Source organism: Oncorhynchus mykiss, chromosome 2, assembly GCF_013265735.2.
Source record: "Oncorhynchus mykiss isolate Arlee chromosome 2, USDA_OmykA_1.1, whole genome shotgun sequence".
Lineage (NCBI taxonomy): Eukaryota > Metazoa > Chordata > Actinopteri > Salmoniformes > Salmonidae > Oncorhynchus > Oncorhynchus mykiss.
Window position 1 is genome coordinate 65699982 of NC_048566.1, and position 17988 is coordinate 65717969.

General features: G+C 42.4%; 1 protein-coding gene across 1 annotated transcript in view; it reads right to left on the minus strand.

Annotated features, from left to right (window-relative positions):
• slc7a5 (solute carrier family 7 member 5) overlaps nucleotides 1-15976 on the minus strand; it is a 30697-nt gene extending 14721 nt beyond the window's left edge. The window contains exons 1-2 of the mRNA XM_021568487.2: nucleotides 15042-15976; nucleotides 2877-3002 (exon numbers count right to left, since the gene is read on the minus strand). Of these exons, the coding sequence (XP_021424162.1) occupies nucleotides 2877-3002; nucleotides 15042-15621 (706 nt within the window). The 5' untranslated portion in view covers nucleotides 15622-15976. The remainder of the gene's footprint in view (nucleotides 1-2876; nucleotides 3003-15041) is intronic.
• Between the last annotated feature and the right edge of the window lie 2012 nt (nucleotides 15977-17988).

Sequence of the window (17988 nt, forward strand, 5' to 3'; positions counted from 1 at the left end):
TCTCCATCTCTCCCTTTGTATGTGCTCCAGCTCTGAATGGAGAACAATCCCAGGCAGTGTTCTGGGCACGCCACACCACAGTCAGCAGTTCTGACTGCGGAACAGTTCAGCCTGAGCCAACCTGGCCAATCGCATCCACCAGGCCATAGCTTCAGCCCCAGCCAGCCCAAATTCAATATGTATTTGGTATTTTATTAGAATCCCCATTAGCTGTTGCAAAAGCAGCAGCTACTCTTCCTGGGGTTCACACAGAACATGAAACATAATACAGAATGACATAAGAACAGAACATCGTAAGACAAGAACAGCTCAAGGACAGAACTACATACATAAAAGGTACAAGTAGCCTACATGTCAATGCATACACACAAACTATCTAGGTCAAATAGGGGAGAGGCGTTGTGCCGTGAGGTGTTGATTTATCTGTTTTTTGAAACAGGTTTGCTGTTTATTTGAGCAATATGAGATGGAAGGAAGTTCCATGCAATAAGGGCTCTATACAATACTGTAGGTTTTCTTAAATTTGTTCTGGATTTGGGGACTATGAAAAGACCCCTGGTGGCATATCTGGTGGGATAAGTGTGTGTGTCAGAGCTGTGTGTAAATTGACTATGCAAACAATTTGGGATATTCAACACATTGTTTCTTATAAAAAGAAGAAGTGATGCAGTCAGTCTCTCTGGCATGCATAGTATTTATATCAGCCCTCTGATTACAATTAAGAGCAAAACGTGCCGCTCTGTTCTGGGCCAGCTGCAGCTTAACTAGAGTCACACTCCATGGCCCAGGTCACATGGGAGAGGCCATCGACATGGCAAATACTGGGGGCAACAAGGAGAGAGGGAAGAGCTGTGATAACAAGCAGGTCAACAAGAAGGATCCAGGACCAGCAATGGCTACACAGCTGGCCATGACTACACATATTCACCTAACAGAGGGGATCTGGCCCCTTAGGGTACAGGGTTACCTGGGAAAGGTTAGCAGTCTCAGAAATGATTTGATAAGCAGCGGTGCAAATTGATGTACCTTACACATTGCAGTCTTGGTACACTGAAGGAGGGTGGCATCTCTCAGTAAGCTGTTTAGTAGCTTGAATCACACATGTTTACCCATGCACTGACCACACACTTCTGTAAAGAAATTCTCAGTTGCTACAGTATAACATCAGGTTACAAAATCTCAGTCGTCTCCGGGACAGAGGTCTGAAGAAGTGCCATTCGTTGCACTTCAACGATACCTTAAATTCTAACATAATTACTTATACACAACATTAAAATCAGTCTGACTGGGGGACTTCAAGGTGGCCCATAAGCCCCTTCTGGGGGAGAAGAAGAAATGTATTGTTTGTATAATGTTACAAAATGGTAGCTGTACTTACCATGAATATGTTTTATTGTGTGTCATTTTGTTTTGTATTTTGTGCACATGATTCTTCAAGATATGGGCACTGTGCTTCACGGCTGGAAAGGCTACGTGTCCACTGTCAAAATTCATACCATAACCAACAGTGTTACCGCTGAAACTAGCATTTGGTTGGTCTTAAATATTCCTATCAGTGTTGCATGAAACTAGCACTTTGGATCATGTTTTTAAGGACACACCTCAAATATTTCAACTCCGCCTATAAAAAATAAATAATGTTCAAAATTGATTGGATTCGTAAAAAGTCAATGTAAGCGAATTTCGTCTTTTTTTCACCCAACTTTTAACTTACATCTAATGACATGGTGAAATGTTTTGTTGATTTCATGTTGAATTCACATTAGTTGACAACTCAACCAAATCAAAACTATACGTTGAACTGATGTCTGTGCCCAGTGGGATCACTCTCTAGGGCAGGATTAGGCAACTAGATTCAGCCAAAAGGCAGATTTTTAGTGGAGCAAATGGTTGTTATAATAATTATAATAATTTGTTGTTATGGGATTTTTATAAATAATGACTAAATGATGTATACATTTAACTTAGAACTATAACTAAACAGAATACTGGATGAATGTATGAATCTTATTATAATCATAATACTGAATATAATGTGTGTAGTTTTAGTCAAGAATTTTAACAGGGACTTTCTGTTCCTTGTTAGAAATGAATGGAGCTATCTTCAGACCGGCTGGAATACTGTGTTCCGTACAGGACATTCTGTCCCCACCCAGGGAGGGGAGAGACCTTGGGCTTGTAGTAGATCGTTTAACAGGTGGCAGACAATGTGGGAAGGCTTGTGAACTATATTGCCGTTGTATCTTAGAGAAGGAGATACATTTATGACGAAATGTGAGGTATATAAATCAATGTACATGGTATTATGACCAGAGCTCTCTCAAAATAAACGCTACTGATTAATTATGAGACTGGTCTCTGTCCATTTTATGCAAATAAGCATCTTACAAATTCTTAGAAACGGACAGTGTTGTAATTGAACATATAAAAAATAAATTCCTCTAACATTTGTACACTGCAAATTGACCGCAATTAAGCCCAAAAAGAGATACTACTAGAGTAAAACAAAAATGTCATACCTTGATTACATTGAGAAACGGTCACAAACCTCTTTTTATTTGAAGGAATACTTGGGAACAGATTTCCTAAATTAAACAAATGTTTTTCTGAATCTATCACCAAAAGATGACATCATAAAAAATAAAGCTGTTTCCCCTCTGTGGGGAAACAGCTTATTGGCCATGAAAGCCAAGAGGTGCCGCCACTTCCTGTTCCTGATCACGTGACTCAGACTACATCGTTATTGTCCCTGAATTCCTTTCCTGTCCCATTGCACTTTATGTCTTGTCTGTTTGGTTTGCACTGTGCACCTCCTCCTGTAAAGGGCATTTTGTAGAGTGTGGTAGTGTAAGTGATTATGTATGGCCGTATCTTACCTTTCCCAATCTCCACAAAGCCCACAATAATGATGAGGCCCAAGGCAAGGAGCTTGGCAGCAGCAAAGGCATCCTGGACCCGCGTGGCTGCCTTCACACTGTAACAGTTTATAGCAGTCAACAGCACTGGGCAAAGAGAGAGACAGAGGAAGAGAGAAACAGAGTGTGTGAGTTATTCCTTTCTATTTTTGACTACTGTCTACATCAGTGGTTCCCAAACTCTTTATAGTCCCATACCCCTTCAAACATTCAACCTTCAGCACACTCTCAAATGTTGTTTTTTGCCATCATTGTAAGCCTGCCACACACACACTATACGATACATTTATTAAACATAAGAATGGGTGTGAGTTTGTGTCACAATCCGGCTCATGGGAAGTGACAAATAGCTGTTATAGGACCAGGGCACAAATAATAATATAATAATAATCAATAATGTTGCTCTTTATTTAGCCATCTTACATATAAATCCTTATTTGTTCATTAAAAATTGTGAATAACTCACCAAAGGTTAATAAGAAGGGTGTGCTTGAAAGGCGGCACATAACTCTGCAATGTTGGGTTGTATTGGTGAGAGTCTCAGTCTTAAATCATTTTCCACACACAGTCTGTGCCTGTATGTAGTTTTCATGCTAGTGAGGGCCGAGAATCCACTCTCACATACAGTGGCGAGAACAAGTATTTGATAACCTGCAAAATCGGCAATGCTTCCTACTTACAAAGCATGTAGAGGTCTGTACTTTTTATCATAGGTACACTTCAACTGCGAGAGACGGAATCTAAAACAAAAATCCAGAAAATCACATTGTATGCTTTTTAAGTAATTAATTAGCATTTTATTACATGACATAAGTATTTGATACATCAGAAAAGCAGAACTTAATATTTGGTACAGAAACCTTTGTTTGCAATTACAGAGATCATACGTTTCCGGTAGTTGTTAACCAGGTTTGCACACACTGCAGCAGGGATTTTGGCCCACTCCTCCATACAGACCTTCTCCAGATCCTTCAGGTTTCGGGGCTGTCGCTGGGCAATACGGACTTTCAGCTCCCTCCAAAGATTTTCACTCAGGTGCTTCGCTATATCACATTTGACATTGTCCGTAAGCTTGACTTCATTTGCTCACAAAAATAATACAATGATGGAAAGACCTTTGTGTTGTCCTTGTTAATGCAGACAGAAAAGAGCTCCAACTTCTTAATCATAGCCTCAATTTTGTCCCGCACATTGAATATAGTTGTGGAGAGTCCCTGTAATCCTAGATTCAGATCATTCAGGCAAGAAAAAACACCACCCAGATAGGCCAGTCGTGTGAGAAACTCGTCATCATGCAAGCGGTCAGACAAGTGAAAATGATGGTCAGTAAAGAACTTTAAGCTCGTCTCTAAAATAAAATAAAAAAAACGTGTAAATACTTTGCCCCTTGATAACCAGCACACTTCTGTATGTTGTAAAAGTGTTACATGGTCGCTGCCCATATCATTGCATAATGCAGAAAATACACGAGAGTTCAGGGGCCTTGCTTTAACAAAGTTAACAATTTTCACTGTTGTGTCCAAAAGGTCAAGCTGTCAGGCATTCCCTTGGCAGCAAGAGCCTCTCGGTGGATGCTGCAGTGTACCCAAGTGTCGTCGGGAGCAACTGCTTGCATGGGCGTTACCACTCCACTATGTTTCCCTGTCATGGCTTTTGCGCCATCAGTACAGATACCAACACATCTTGACCACCAAAGTCCATTTGATGTCACAAAGCTGTCCAGTACTTTAAAAATATATTCTCATGTTGTCCTGGTTTCCAGTGGTTTGCAGAAGAGGATGTCTTCCTTAATTGACCCCCCATAAACGTAACGGACATATACCAGGAGCTGTGCCTGGCCCGCCACGTCTGTTGACTCATCCAGCTGTAACGCATAGAATTCAATGGCTTGTATGTGAAGCAGTAATTGTTTCAAAACATCTCCTGTCGTATCACTGATGCGTCGTGAAACAGTGTTGTTTGATGAAGTCATTGTCTGTATAGTTTTTTTGGCCTTTTCCCCCAGCATTGTCCCAGCCATATCCGCGGCAGCAGGAAGAATTAAATCCTCCACAATAGTATGGGGCTTGACTGTCCTAGCCACTTGGTAGCTCACCATATAGACGCTTCTAGCCCCTTATTATTAATGGTATCTGTTGCGTTTATACAGTTGAGGTCGAAAGTTTACATACACTTAGTTATTAAAACTTGTTTTTCAACCACTCCACAAATGTCTTGTTAACAAACTATAGTTTTGGCAAGTCGGTTAGGACATCTACTTTGTGCACGACACAAGTAATTTTTCCAACAATTGTTTACAGACAGATTATTTCACTTATAATTCACTGTATCACAATTCCAGTGGGTCAGAAGTTTACATACACTAAGTTGACTGTGCCTTTAAAACAGCTTGGAAAATTCCAGAAAATGATGTCATGGCTTTAGAAGCTTCTGATAGGCTAATTGACATCATGTGAGTCAATTGAAGGTGTACCTGTAGATATATTTCAAGGCCCTACCTTCAAACGCAGAGTCTCTTTGCTTGACATCATGGGAAAATCAAAAGAAATCAGCCAAGACCTCATAAAAAAATGGTAGACCTCCACAAGTCTGGTTCATCCTTGGGAGCAATTTCCAAACGCCTGAAGGTACCACGTTCATCTGTACAAACAATAGTACGCAAGCATAAACACCATGGGACCACGCTGTCTCCTAGAGATGAACCTACTTTGGTGCGAAAAGTGCAAATCAATCCCAGAACAACAGTAAAGGACCCTGTGAAGATGCTGGAGAAAACATAACCTGAAAGGCAGCTCAGCAAGGAAGAAGCCACTGCTCCAAAACCGCCATAAAAAAAGCCAGACTACGGTTTGCAACTGCACATGGGGACAAAGATCGTACTTTCCTCTGGTCTGATGAAACAAAAATAGAACTGTTTGGCCATAATGACCATTGTTATGTTTGGAGGAAAAGGGGGAGGCTTGCAAGCCGAAGAACACCATCCCAACCGTGAAGCACGGTTGCAGCATCATGTTGTGGGGGTGCTTTGCTGCAGGAGGGACTGGTGCACTTCACAAAATAGATGGCTTCATGAGGAAGGAATATTATGTGGATATATTGAACCAACATCTCAAGACATCAGTTAAAGCTTGGTCGCAAATGGGTCTTCCAAATGGACAATGACCCCAAGCATACTTCCAAAGTCGTGGCAAATGGCTTAAGGACAACAAAGTCAAGGTATTGGAGTGGCCATCACAAAGCCCTGACCTCAATACCATAGAAAATTTGTGGGCAGAACTGAAAAAGCGTGTGCGTTGAGCAAGGAGGCCTACAAACCTGACTCAGTTACACCAGCTCTGTCAGGAGGAATGGGCCCAAATTCACCCAACTTATTGTGGGAACCTTGTGGAAGGCTACCTGAAACATTTGACCCAAGTTAAACAATTTAAAGGCAATGCTACCAAATACTAATTGAGTGTATGTAAACTTCTGACCCACTGGGAATGTGATGAAAGAAATAAAAGCTGAAATAAATCACTCTCTACTATTATTCTTCTCTCTACTATTCATTCTTAAAATAAAGTGGTGATCCTAACTGACCTAAGACAGGGAATTCTTACTAGGATTAAATGTCAGGAATTGTGAGAAACTGAGTTTAAATGTATTTGGCTACGGTGTATATAAACTTCCGACTTCAACTGGTCATGTCTTGCTACTCAAAAGTCGTCTTTATTCTCACTCAGAACTCCTGTGGTTTCTTTTTCAAATGACCATGTTTTGTTTCTAAATGTCTGCGCAAGAGTGAAGGTTTCCCGTGAGAGAGTAACGGTTAATGTGATTGGATGTTAATTATTTGACTAGGCTACCTGTATTTGACATTGTGTTGTTATTTCGCTGAACACTAGCTGGTTACATTTTATTTTTGGCAGTGAAACGAGGCTACTCAGACGAGAAAAAAACCTCACCCAAATGTATAGCCCCGTTGGAAAATGTAAATGTACTGTTTAAAAAAAAAAAAATGTGAATCACAATTTTAATTTGGCATACCAAAGACGGCATTGTGCCTACCCCAGTTTAGGAATACCTGGCCTACATGAATGAGTCCAAAAAAATAATCGTTCTCCCTCTTTTTGTAAACTCAATTAATCTTCCTAAAGGTACTAAATATTTATGTAGATTCCATTCAGCACACACAGGACAATGTGTATGTGATAAGTGTGACAAACTGCTGTGTGGTGTGTCATGTGGCACAGAGGGGGGGAATCATTCAGAGACCTAGTAAACAGATTCTTGAGGGAATAAAATTAAGCCCCCCACAGCCAGCCTCCCCTCCCAGTCCCCCAGCCTCGCCTCCCTGTCCCCCAGCCTCGCCTCCCTGTCCCCCAGCCTCCTCTCCCCGTCCCCCTGCCTCCCCTCCCTGTCCCCTCTCCCTGTCCCCCAGCCTCCCCTCCCTGTCCCCCAGCCTCCCCTCCCTGTCCCCCAGCCTCCCCTCCCTGTCCCCCAGCCTCATCTCCCTGTCCCCCAGCCTCATCTCCCTGTCCCCCAGCCTCATCTCCCTGTCCCCCAGCCTCCCCTCCCTGTCCCCCAGCCTCCCCTCCCTGTCCCCCAGCCTCCCCTCCCTGTCCCCCAGCCTCCTCTCCCTGTCCCCCCAGCCTTCTCTCCCTGTCCCCCAGCCTCCCCTCCCTGTCCACCAGCCTTCTCTCCCTGTCCCCCAGCCTTCTCTCCCTGTCCCCCAGCCTTCTCTCCCTGTCCCCCAGCCTTCTCTCCCTGTCCCCCAGCCTCCCCTCCCTGTCCCCCAGCCTTCCCTCCCTGTCCACCAGCCTTCTCTCCCTGTCCCCCGGGCTCCCCATTAAAAATGATTAACTAACAAACACTTCAAAGCACCATAAGCCGTAAATCAGCCCTGGTAACAGTAGGGAACCCAACAGCCTCTGTGTGGACCAACAGCACAATGAGGGCCTGTGTGGGAGAGTACAGTATAGACTGGGAAGAATGGCACATAAACACGAAAACGCACACTCCCGCTGAGGGTGAGAATGAGAGCGCAGAGCAGTCCTGTAGGATCAGGGCAGACAGGCTTCAGAGTCTCAGCCTCCTAAACTCACCACATGGACTGAGACTGAGGTTTCCCCACAACCCACTATAGAAGCCATACAGAGCCAGCCAGGGGGTCACTATACAACCTCACTACTGGGACCTACAGTATGCACTAAACTAAAAGCACAGTGACCTAATAACTACAAAACACTAAATAAATAGGTCACTGGAACAATAACTCAAAGTCGGTCAGACAAATCCTGTAGCCTAGCACAACAACTCAATAGATTAGCAAATGTGGATAAGAGTGGCTTGGCTATCCAGACTGACCCTGTCAACCACCAAGACCAGAATAAGCAGACTGGACTAACAACATCATGGCTTCAATCCTATCTCTTTCTCTATACTTTCGCCCTGGCCTGGCTGCGGCCTTATCACAGTTTCTATCATGTGGTCACTGGCGATTACACACTTAGAATAGGGATTAGAGACTAGCGCAAGTACTGAACCGTACAACATTCACACACACACACAGAGTCTGTGACAGCTTTTTTCCACCAGGCAGGTGCAGTCATGATCATGGCTTGAATTCAATCTCTACAGTACCACGGCCCTGCAATGATTGCCGCTGCCGCTTCTGCTTCCGCTGCCCACACATTTCTCATTGCAAAATGTATTGACAGATGGTACTGTTAGGTCTGGTATTCAGCATCCACTGGGAAGTGGTGATGAACACTGATCACACAATGTCCAAAACCCTCAGTGGGTTAGACGCAGAAAGAGAATCATGTCAGGGTTTGAATAGAATGTTATACATATATGGGGGATACAATCTTCCCAGATCTGCAGATTTTGCTGCGAGGAGGCAGAGTCATTAGATCATTTATTTTGTAGCTCTTTTTTTGATCAAGTCCAGGAATGGCTGAAGAATTGCAACATTTACCTAGAGCTAACACTGCAGATACTGTAGCAATACTGGGTGATTTAAAAAGGCATAGTCAATCGATCAATAGTATAATAATTATTTTAGCTAAAATTTTTCTTTAATTTACCATCTGTAGAAACTATGAGAATAGGACATTCCGTAACTTTTGTGAAGCATCACAGCACAGTTGAAAAATATATGGCAAATAGAAATCCAAAATGGATGGTGTTGAGAGATAGATGGGAGGGGCTGAATGGAGCTGAAGGGTGGGACTAATACCAACAAGATAACCAACGTAAAACATACAGGGTCCCCCAGCCTCCTTGTAAAATGTATGTAGGTTCAGAACTTTTGTGAAATAGCACAGTTACAAATAGAAATCAGATTGACATCAGAAATAGAGGAAGGGCTAAAAACAAACAAAATATAACTATTGTAAAATAGACTGTAAAATGTGTATAGTATGTATAAACTGGAAGTAGAAGACTAAGTCTTATTGTTTATTAGTTTAGTCCATTTGGTGGAGGGGTGGTAGGGTTTGCAGGGAATAATAAAGGCAAATATATTGGAAGAACTGTGCAGATGCAAAGTTTGGAAACAGAATTACGGTCAAATCTCCCTCAGTTTTTTATGCGACCACGTACTTCAAAAACTTTGGTAGATATCGACTCCGAATTGAGGATTCAAAGATGTCTGCAGAAAAAAATGGGGTGTCAGCCATATAATGACACCTTGAGTTTGAAACAATCTCTTTTGGTTATTGAACTACAATAGGTGGATTTACATCCGTTAAGATAACAGAATTCTGGTAACGGATCATGGGTCCCTGATCTGTACTGGGTAATTCCACCAATTAGCTGCCTTTTGAGTAGCGTAACTTGTTTGGGGGAAGAATTGTTTTATTTTAAAATTACATTATGTCATAATTATCATCATTATGTTCATGTTCAACTTAATAAAAAAACACTTTCTCCCATCTCAAGGGGTTAAATAAATAACAAATCCTATAGTAACTGCCTATTTAGTGCCAAATAAAGTAACAGGGTTGATAGCATGGCTATCTATGGGTAACAGGGATGACATGTTACACTCAGTTTTCCACCACAAAACACCAGAAAATGGCCAAAAAGAGTAGAACCAGCTCACCTATTTTTACACTATGATTTGACTATTAGCTGGTCAAAGTAAAAAAAAAAGTTTAAAAAAAGGGAATAGTTTCACCATATTAAAACGACAGTTCAGTTCACGTAACAGGGTTGACCTTAAAATGAGGGACAGTCGGTTGTTCGTTTTTAACCTTAACATTCATTAAATAATATTCAGAAATTCAGAAACTACTTTGTCAAAGCAACAAAATACCTAGGGTTTACAATGATGGTGAATACTTCAATATAATATCATTGAAAAGCTTCAATCTGGTACGTTAATGCTAAAAGATATACATCAAGAAACATGACGCTTATGTGTATACAGTACATTGCATTCAATTGGGGGAAGATTAGTGTCAATATATTGACGCCAAGAGATACACATCAAAGACATGATGCCTAAGTGAATACATTTCATTCAATAGGGGGGAAATTAGTGCAACAAAATTGATTCATAGAGATATGCGTCTGTCTATGATGGCTAAGTGCCAACAAAATCCAAAACAGTTTCACATTGTGGAGATTGCTGGTCATCTCAAACAGACTTTTCTAATCCAAATTTGCCCCATTCATTTTTTGTTGTAAAACTATAATTTAGCTAACACCCCATCTACTTTTGTGACTATGTACCATTTGGTTTTGAAGTAGGCTGTCATAAGAAGCTTCACCATTTCAACAACATGTCGTAGGCTATTATACAAGGACTTTCCAGATGATTTGCAGCCGCTGTGTTAAAAAAAACAAACGGCTTTTTCTCTAATCTATTGATGATCAGATACTTCAGTCGTAACTGGTTCTGTTGCGCTCACATTTTGCAGGTGATAGCAGTGGTAAAGTTGTCTACAAACGCTGTGTCTTTTTTAACAATAGCATACATCAAAACGTCTCCAGTGCTGCTGCATGGGCTCATTCGTTGTCTTGCTATCAATTACACAGGCTGTGTGACCTATTTCTTCGACGACCCATATAGAATATCTGTGCATTAGTGGTGGGGTAGGCTAAATAAATACAACAGAATAGGCCAAATGAAAATAAGATTGATAAAGGAAATGAAAAAAGCTGCACGCCCAGAGCTCGTGGCTGAGCACGTGCTGAACAATCCCATACGTGAAATGTGTTTCTAGCCTCAACCGTTCTACCGATGTCACTCGAAAGGACCTTAACTTTAGGTCAGGCTTCAAATGAGGCCTGCCTTTTTGCCATGTAGTGGGGGAGGGGTGAAAAAAAAAAAAAATATATATATATATATATATAATTTTTTTTAGCCCCTTTTCAGCCCAATTTCATGATATCCAATTGGTATTTACAGTCTTGTCTCATCGCTGCAACTCCAATACGGACTCGGGAGAGGCGAAGGTTGAGAGCCATGCGTCCTCCGAAACGCAACCCAAACAAGCCGCACTGCTTCTTGACAATGCCCACTTAACCCGGAATCCAGCCGCACTAATGTGTCGGAGGAAACACCGTACACCTGGCGACCGTGTCAGGAGTCAGTAATGGGACAAGTACATCCCTGCCGGCCAAACTCTCCCCTCCCCTAACTCGGACAACGCTGGGCCAATTGTGCGCCACCCCATGGGTCTCCCGAGCGCGGGTGGCTGCGACAGTGCCTGGACTCGAACCCAGAATCTTTAGTGGCCTTAGACCACTGCGCCATTCATGAGGCCGAGTTTAACATTTATGTACACTACCATTCAATAGTTTGGGGTCACTTAGAAATGTCCTTGATTTTGAAAGAAAAGCACATTTTTTGGCCATTAAAATAACATCAAATTTATCAGAAATACAGTGTAGACATTGTTAATGTTGTAAATTATGCAGATTTTTATGGAATATCTACATAGGCGTACAGAGGCCCATTAACAGCAACCATCACTCCTGTGTTCCAATGGCACGTTGTGTTAGCTAATCCAAGTTTATCATTTTGAAAGGCTAATTGATCATTAGAAAACCCTTGTGCAATTATGTTAGAGCACAGCTGAAAACTGTTGTTCTGGTTAAAGAAGCAATAAAACTGTCCGTCTTTTGACTAGTTGAGTATCTGGAGCATCAGCATTTGTGGGTTTGATTACAGGCTCAAAATGGCCAGAAACAAATACCTTTCTTCTGAAACTCGTCAGTCTGTTCTTGTTCTGAGAAATTAAGGCTATTCCATGCTAGGAATTGGCAAGAAACTGAAGATCTCATACAACGCTGTGTACTACTCCCTTCACAGAACAGCGCAAACTGGCCCTAACCATAATTGAAAGAAGAGTGGGAGGCCCCGGTGCACAACTGAGCAAGAGGACAAGTACATTAGAGTGTCTTGTTTGAAAAACAGATGCCTCACAAGTCCTCAACTGGCAGCTTCATTAAATAGTAACTGCAAAACACCAGTCTCAACGTCAACAGTGAAGAAGCGACTCCGGGAGGCGGGCATTCTAGGCATCTTCTGAATACCACCCCTACCTATCTTCTGTATACCACCTCTAACTTGTCACAACACAACTGATTGTCTCAAACACATTAAGAAGGAAAGAAATTTCACAAATGAACTTTTAACAAAGCACACCTGTTAATTGAAATGCATTCTAGGTGACTACACTCTATGCCAAGAGTGAGCAAAGCTGTCATCAAGGCAAAGGGTAGCTACTTTGAAGAATTGGTTTAACAATTTTCTGGTTACTACATGATTCCATATGTTATTTCATAGTGTTGATGTCTTCACTATAATTCTACAATGTAGAAAATAGTCCAAATTAAAAGAGAAACCCTGGAATGAGTAGGTGTCCAAACTTTTGACTGGCACTATATACACATACAATATGACCAAAAGTATATGGACACTTCCTTGTTAAACATTAATATGGAGTCGGTCTCCCTTTTGCTGCAGTAACAGCCTCCACTCTTTTGGTAAGGCCTTCCACTAGATGTTGGAACATTGCTGTGGGGACCTGCTTCCATTCAGCCACAAGAGCATTAGTGAGGTCGGGCACTGATGTTGGGCAAGGGCCTTCCCCAAACTATTGCTTTAAAGTTGGAAGAACACAATTGTCTAGAATGTCATTGTATGCTGTAGCTTTAAGATTTCCCTTCACTGGAACTATGGGGCCTAGCCCGAACCATGAAAAACAGCCCCAGACCATTATTCCTTCTCCACCAAACTTTACAGTTAGCACTATGGTGTATATTTATACTCTGGAATCCGACACTGCTCATCCTAATATTTATATATTTCTTAATTCCATTATTTTACTTTTTAGATTTGTGTGTATTGTTGTGTGTTGTTAGATATTACTGCACTGTCAGAGCTAGGAACACAAGCATTTCGCTAAACCCGCAATAACATCTGCTAAATGTGTATGTGACCAATAAAATGTGATTTCATTTGACGCCCTGGAACAAAGCTACTGCCTCAAGCATTGTACACGACCAACAAACATCTACAGGTTGCATGCGCACATAGAGTACCATCTGAGATGCAAAATACCATCTAAGATGCACGCTTATGCGCTTTGAGGTTCGCAGACCAGGCGCCGTCAGCGCTCATAATCACTGCTGGATGCTTCTCAGCTAGCTAGCCATTGTAGCCAATTTATCAAGGTGACAGCTAAAGCACAAGCAACTGAGATTTCTTGGTTGTAGTGCTAGCTAGCTAACTCTCCCAAGTTTGACCACTGCGATTGTGTACTGCATCATCCATTTCGTATGATATGTTACGTCCTTTTTTTCGGGTGCAATTCGTATGCTATTTTACGAATCCAATTCATACAATATGTTATGAACTTGTTGTGCTTAAGATCCCAGACTGCATCTTTAACTAGAGAGAGAAAGAAGAGAGAGACAGAAAGAGAGAAAGAGGGAGGGGTTGTCCAGACTGCTCCACACTCTCGCTTTGACCACAAGACACAGAAAGAAAACAGTTATGAGCTAAACATAACAGTATGCCAGTGGAAGGGAGGACAGTAGAAGGTGACCCTGTGGTTTGTGACTACTGTGATTTGTCATTGTAACCAATTCAATTGCAGTAATTCCATTGGTGATTTTTCTGTAATTCTGTTACCAATTTGGTAACAACAATGGTATAAGTAAAAACACTATAACTAATTGATAGGTCTACCCTTTACTTGTTACTTCTGCGAACTTTCATTATCGGAGAGAAATTAGAATGTGGGTTTTTGTTAATGGCATTAAAAGGCACAAGGCAATGTTTCTTAAACTTACAGAAGGCAAGTCATTTCAAGTGTTGATATGAGATGGCAGGGGTCTTTACTTCAACACGATTGTTGACATAAATACTTTTTCTGGTAGTCTAGATGTTTTCTAAGACCCCTTTTCCATCTGTTTGACCAGAAATCAAAGCCATTACCTATTCATCATTTTTATGATGGAAAATTGTTGAAAAATGTATCTATGGCTTAATTTCCCAAAAATATAGATATAGCTTTCATTTGACACCCAATTTATCATGCTGCTAAGAACTTCAAATGTTGGGTCCTTTTACATGGTCCTTTTAAATGTATTGCACACGCAATAGTGTAATGCAATGTGCATGAGACAAAAGGCTGAATTAATTGAATTTGCAATCTATTGTAGATGTTTTATTTAATGTTTTATTATTTTTATTATTATTATTGTCATCATTAATAATGAATTATCTTATCTAAAAGATAGATACAATTTCCATTTGAGCTTGATGAGACATTATGGCGCGTGGGTGACGCTGGCTCTATAGGCCTACTAACCAAAGATGATGAAATAACGCTGTAGTTTTACAACAGTAGCCTAGTACACCCAGTGTTTCCGTTTGGGTGAGTCTCGTGCGGCTGCCAAGAGAACAGTGCATACTACGATATCCTTATGTGGCGCAATCACACTGGACACAAACGTCATTTCAACGTCAATTCCGCGTTGGTTCAACGTCATTTCATTTAATTTAAACAAACGTGTATTCAACCTGTGTGTGCCCAGTGGGATGCAACGTGTAGGCTACAACAGTTCCAACATCTAATCGTGCTTAGTGTGGTAATAGTGAATTGCATCGGCTTGGATACTTACAGATGCAAAGACAGGCTATCAGCTTCGCCCCATTCTCGGGCACTGGGCAGTCAGGGAAAATGGGCTTGAGAAGGTAGGTAGCGAAGACGTACGCGACAATGTACTGCGATGATGGCCGGATGATGAGCAACTCGATCCACAATTTCAGGAAAGCCGGCAGGGAACCATACACTTCAAGGATGTAAGCATAGTCTCCACCTGATTTGGAAATAGTGGTGCCCAGCTCAGCATAGCACAGGGCACCTATGGTTGAGAACACTCCACACACTGCCCAAACAATAAGGGACAGTCCGACTGACCCGGCTTCCTTTACCACTCCAGTCGGGGTCACAAATATACCCGAGCCGATAATGGTACCCACAATGATAGCTACGCCATTCACCAGGGTAATGGTTCTCTCTAGGACAACCTTATCTTCGCCGGGTACAGATACCTTGTCCGGGCTTCCCGGTGCGCCTCCCGTTCGGCTCGAGTTTCCATTCTCCCCTCCGGACGGAGAGAGCATCTTCTCCGTAACCTCCTTGTCTTCCACATCCCGGTCAACTGACGAATTCGAATTTCTTTTCTTTAAACTAGACATTGCTCGATACTGTGGGGACACAGCTTTTAGCGTGCTGTCTGTGTCTCTCCTTGCGTTGTTTTTTCTATTCAATGTCTATGATTCTGTCTGAGTCGCTCCTGTAGCACAAATACACGATGCTGACACGGAAAAACGTGCTTGCTGTGTCAACGCAACTCTGTGTATAAAGGACTCGAGTAGAATGCATCAAGGGGAGAATCGCAAGTGCCCTGTTGCGTCCTCTCTCCTTACCTCCCTCCCATTGGAAAAGGTCAGAGGGGCGGGACCTCTGGCTTTCTCATTCAAATTGTCTTTGAGGACGCGACGACGAACATTTGAAATTGTCATATGGGCCAGTCTCCTTCTTTTTTTGCCTGTCATGACAGCGTCACAAATCCACCCCAAATGATGCTGCTGAGTTGCTAAATGTGAGACCGAAGCTTTTACGCCCTCTAGTGATGTTTTCGCTGTGACAAACCGTTTAAGGGCCCAAACTGCCAGACAAGCTGAAATGCTTTTGTTGGCATTCTCTGCTAGGCAGTTAAAGAGTGAACTGAGATCATTTTAAGGAAAATACAAAATGGCCATTGTGGTAAAGACGCACTAGTTGCCAAATCCATACACATTCCTTTCATTATGTGACATGTTGGCCTTTGTTTATCAGTGCCACATTAAATATATCACAAGTAGTCCATTTAACTTTAATCCTTGACATTTCAAATAATCTAGAATGTTTGTTTATGGTAATTCTTGTTAGTTTACTCAATATATTATTGGGGTATACATTAATTTAGCCTATCGCTTTCATTTTACAAGTGGACATGTAGCTTGAAGAGCTCACAAACTGCACTGCCTACACTTATGTGGAATTCGTTTTGGTTCATTAAATTCCATTTACATGTTTTATGTCAATTTCTTAATTGTCTATTGTCTGGAGCGCTTCATGTAGGCCTATGCATTATGTGTGAACGGGCGCACATAAAAGTACCTAGGCTAGAGCTGCCGCAGAAATCCCACTGTGCCCTCGTACAAACCATCAAACAAGCAAAGCGTCAATACAGGATTAAGCTTGTATCCTACTACACCGGCTCTGAAGCTCGTTGGATGTGGCAGGGCTTGAAAACTATTATGGACTACAAAGGGAAACCCAGCCGTGAGCTGCCCAGTGACGTGAGCCTACTAGACGAGCTAAATGCCATCTATGCTCACTTTGAGGCAAGCAACACTGAAGCATGCATGAGAGGACCAGCTGTTCTGGACGACTGTGTGATAACACTCTCGGTAGCCGATGTGAGCAAGACCTTTAAACAGGTCAACATTCACAAAGCTGCGGGGCCAGACATTACCAGGACGTGTACTTAAAGCATGCACGGACCAACTGGCAAGTGTCTTCACTGACATTTTCAACCTCTCCCTGACCGAGTCTGTAATATCTACATGTTTCAAGCAGACCACCAAACTTTGGTCCCTGTGCCCAAAGAGGCGAAGATAGCCTGTCTAAATGATTACAGCCCCATAGCACACACGTCGGTAGCCATGAATTTCCTTTAAAGGCTGGTCATGGCTCACATCAACAGCATCCTCCCGGATACCCTAGACCCACTCCAATTCGCATACCGCCCCAACAGATCCACAGAAGAAGCAATCTCAATCGCACTCCACACTGCCCTTTCCCACTTCCCACCTGGACAAAAGGAACACCTATGTGAGAATACTGTTCATTGACTACAGCTCTGCGTTCAACACCATAGGGCCCACAAAGCTCATCACTAAACTAAGGACCCTGGAACTAAACACCTCCCTCTGCAACTGGATCCTGGACTTCCTGACGAGCCGCTCCCAGGTGGTAAGTGTAGGCAACAACACGTCTGCTACACTGATCTTCAACACTGGGGCCCCTCAGGGGTGTGTGCTTAGTCCCCTCCTGTACTCTCTGTTCACCCACGACTGAGTTGCCAAACACAACTCCAACACCATCATTAAGTTTGTTGACAACACAACAGTGGTAGGCTTGATCACCTAATGATGAGACACCCTATAGGGAGGAGATCAGAGACCTGGCAGTGTGAGCAAGACAAGGAGTGTGAGCAAGACAAGGAGCTGATCGTGGACTACAGGAACAGGTGGGCCAAACAGGCCTCCATTAACATCGACAGGGCTGTAGTGGAGCTGGGTGAGAGTTTCAAGTTCCTTGGTGTCCACATCACCAACAAACTATCCTGGTCCAAACATACCAAGACAGTCTTGAAGAGGGTATGAAAATGCCTATTCCCCCTCAAGAGACTGAAAAGATTTGTCATGGGTCCTCAGATCCTCAAAAAGTTTTACAGCTACACCATCGAGAGCATCACCGCCTGGTATGGTAACTGCTCGGCATCTGACCATAAG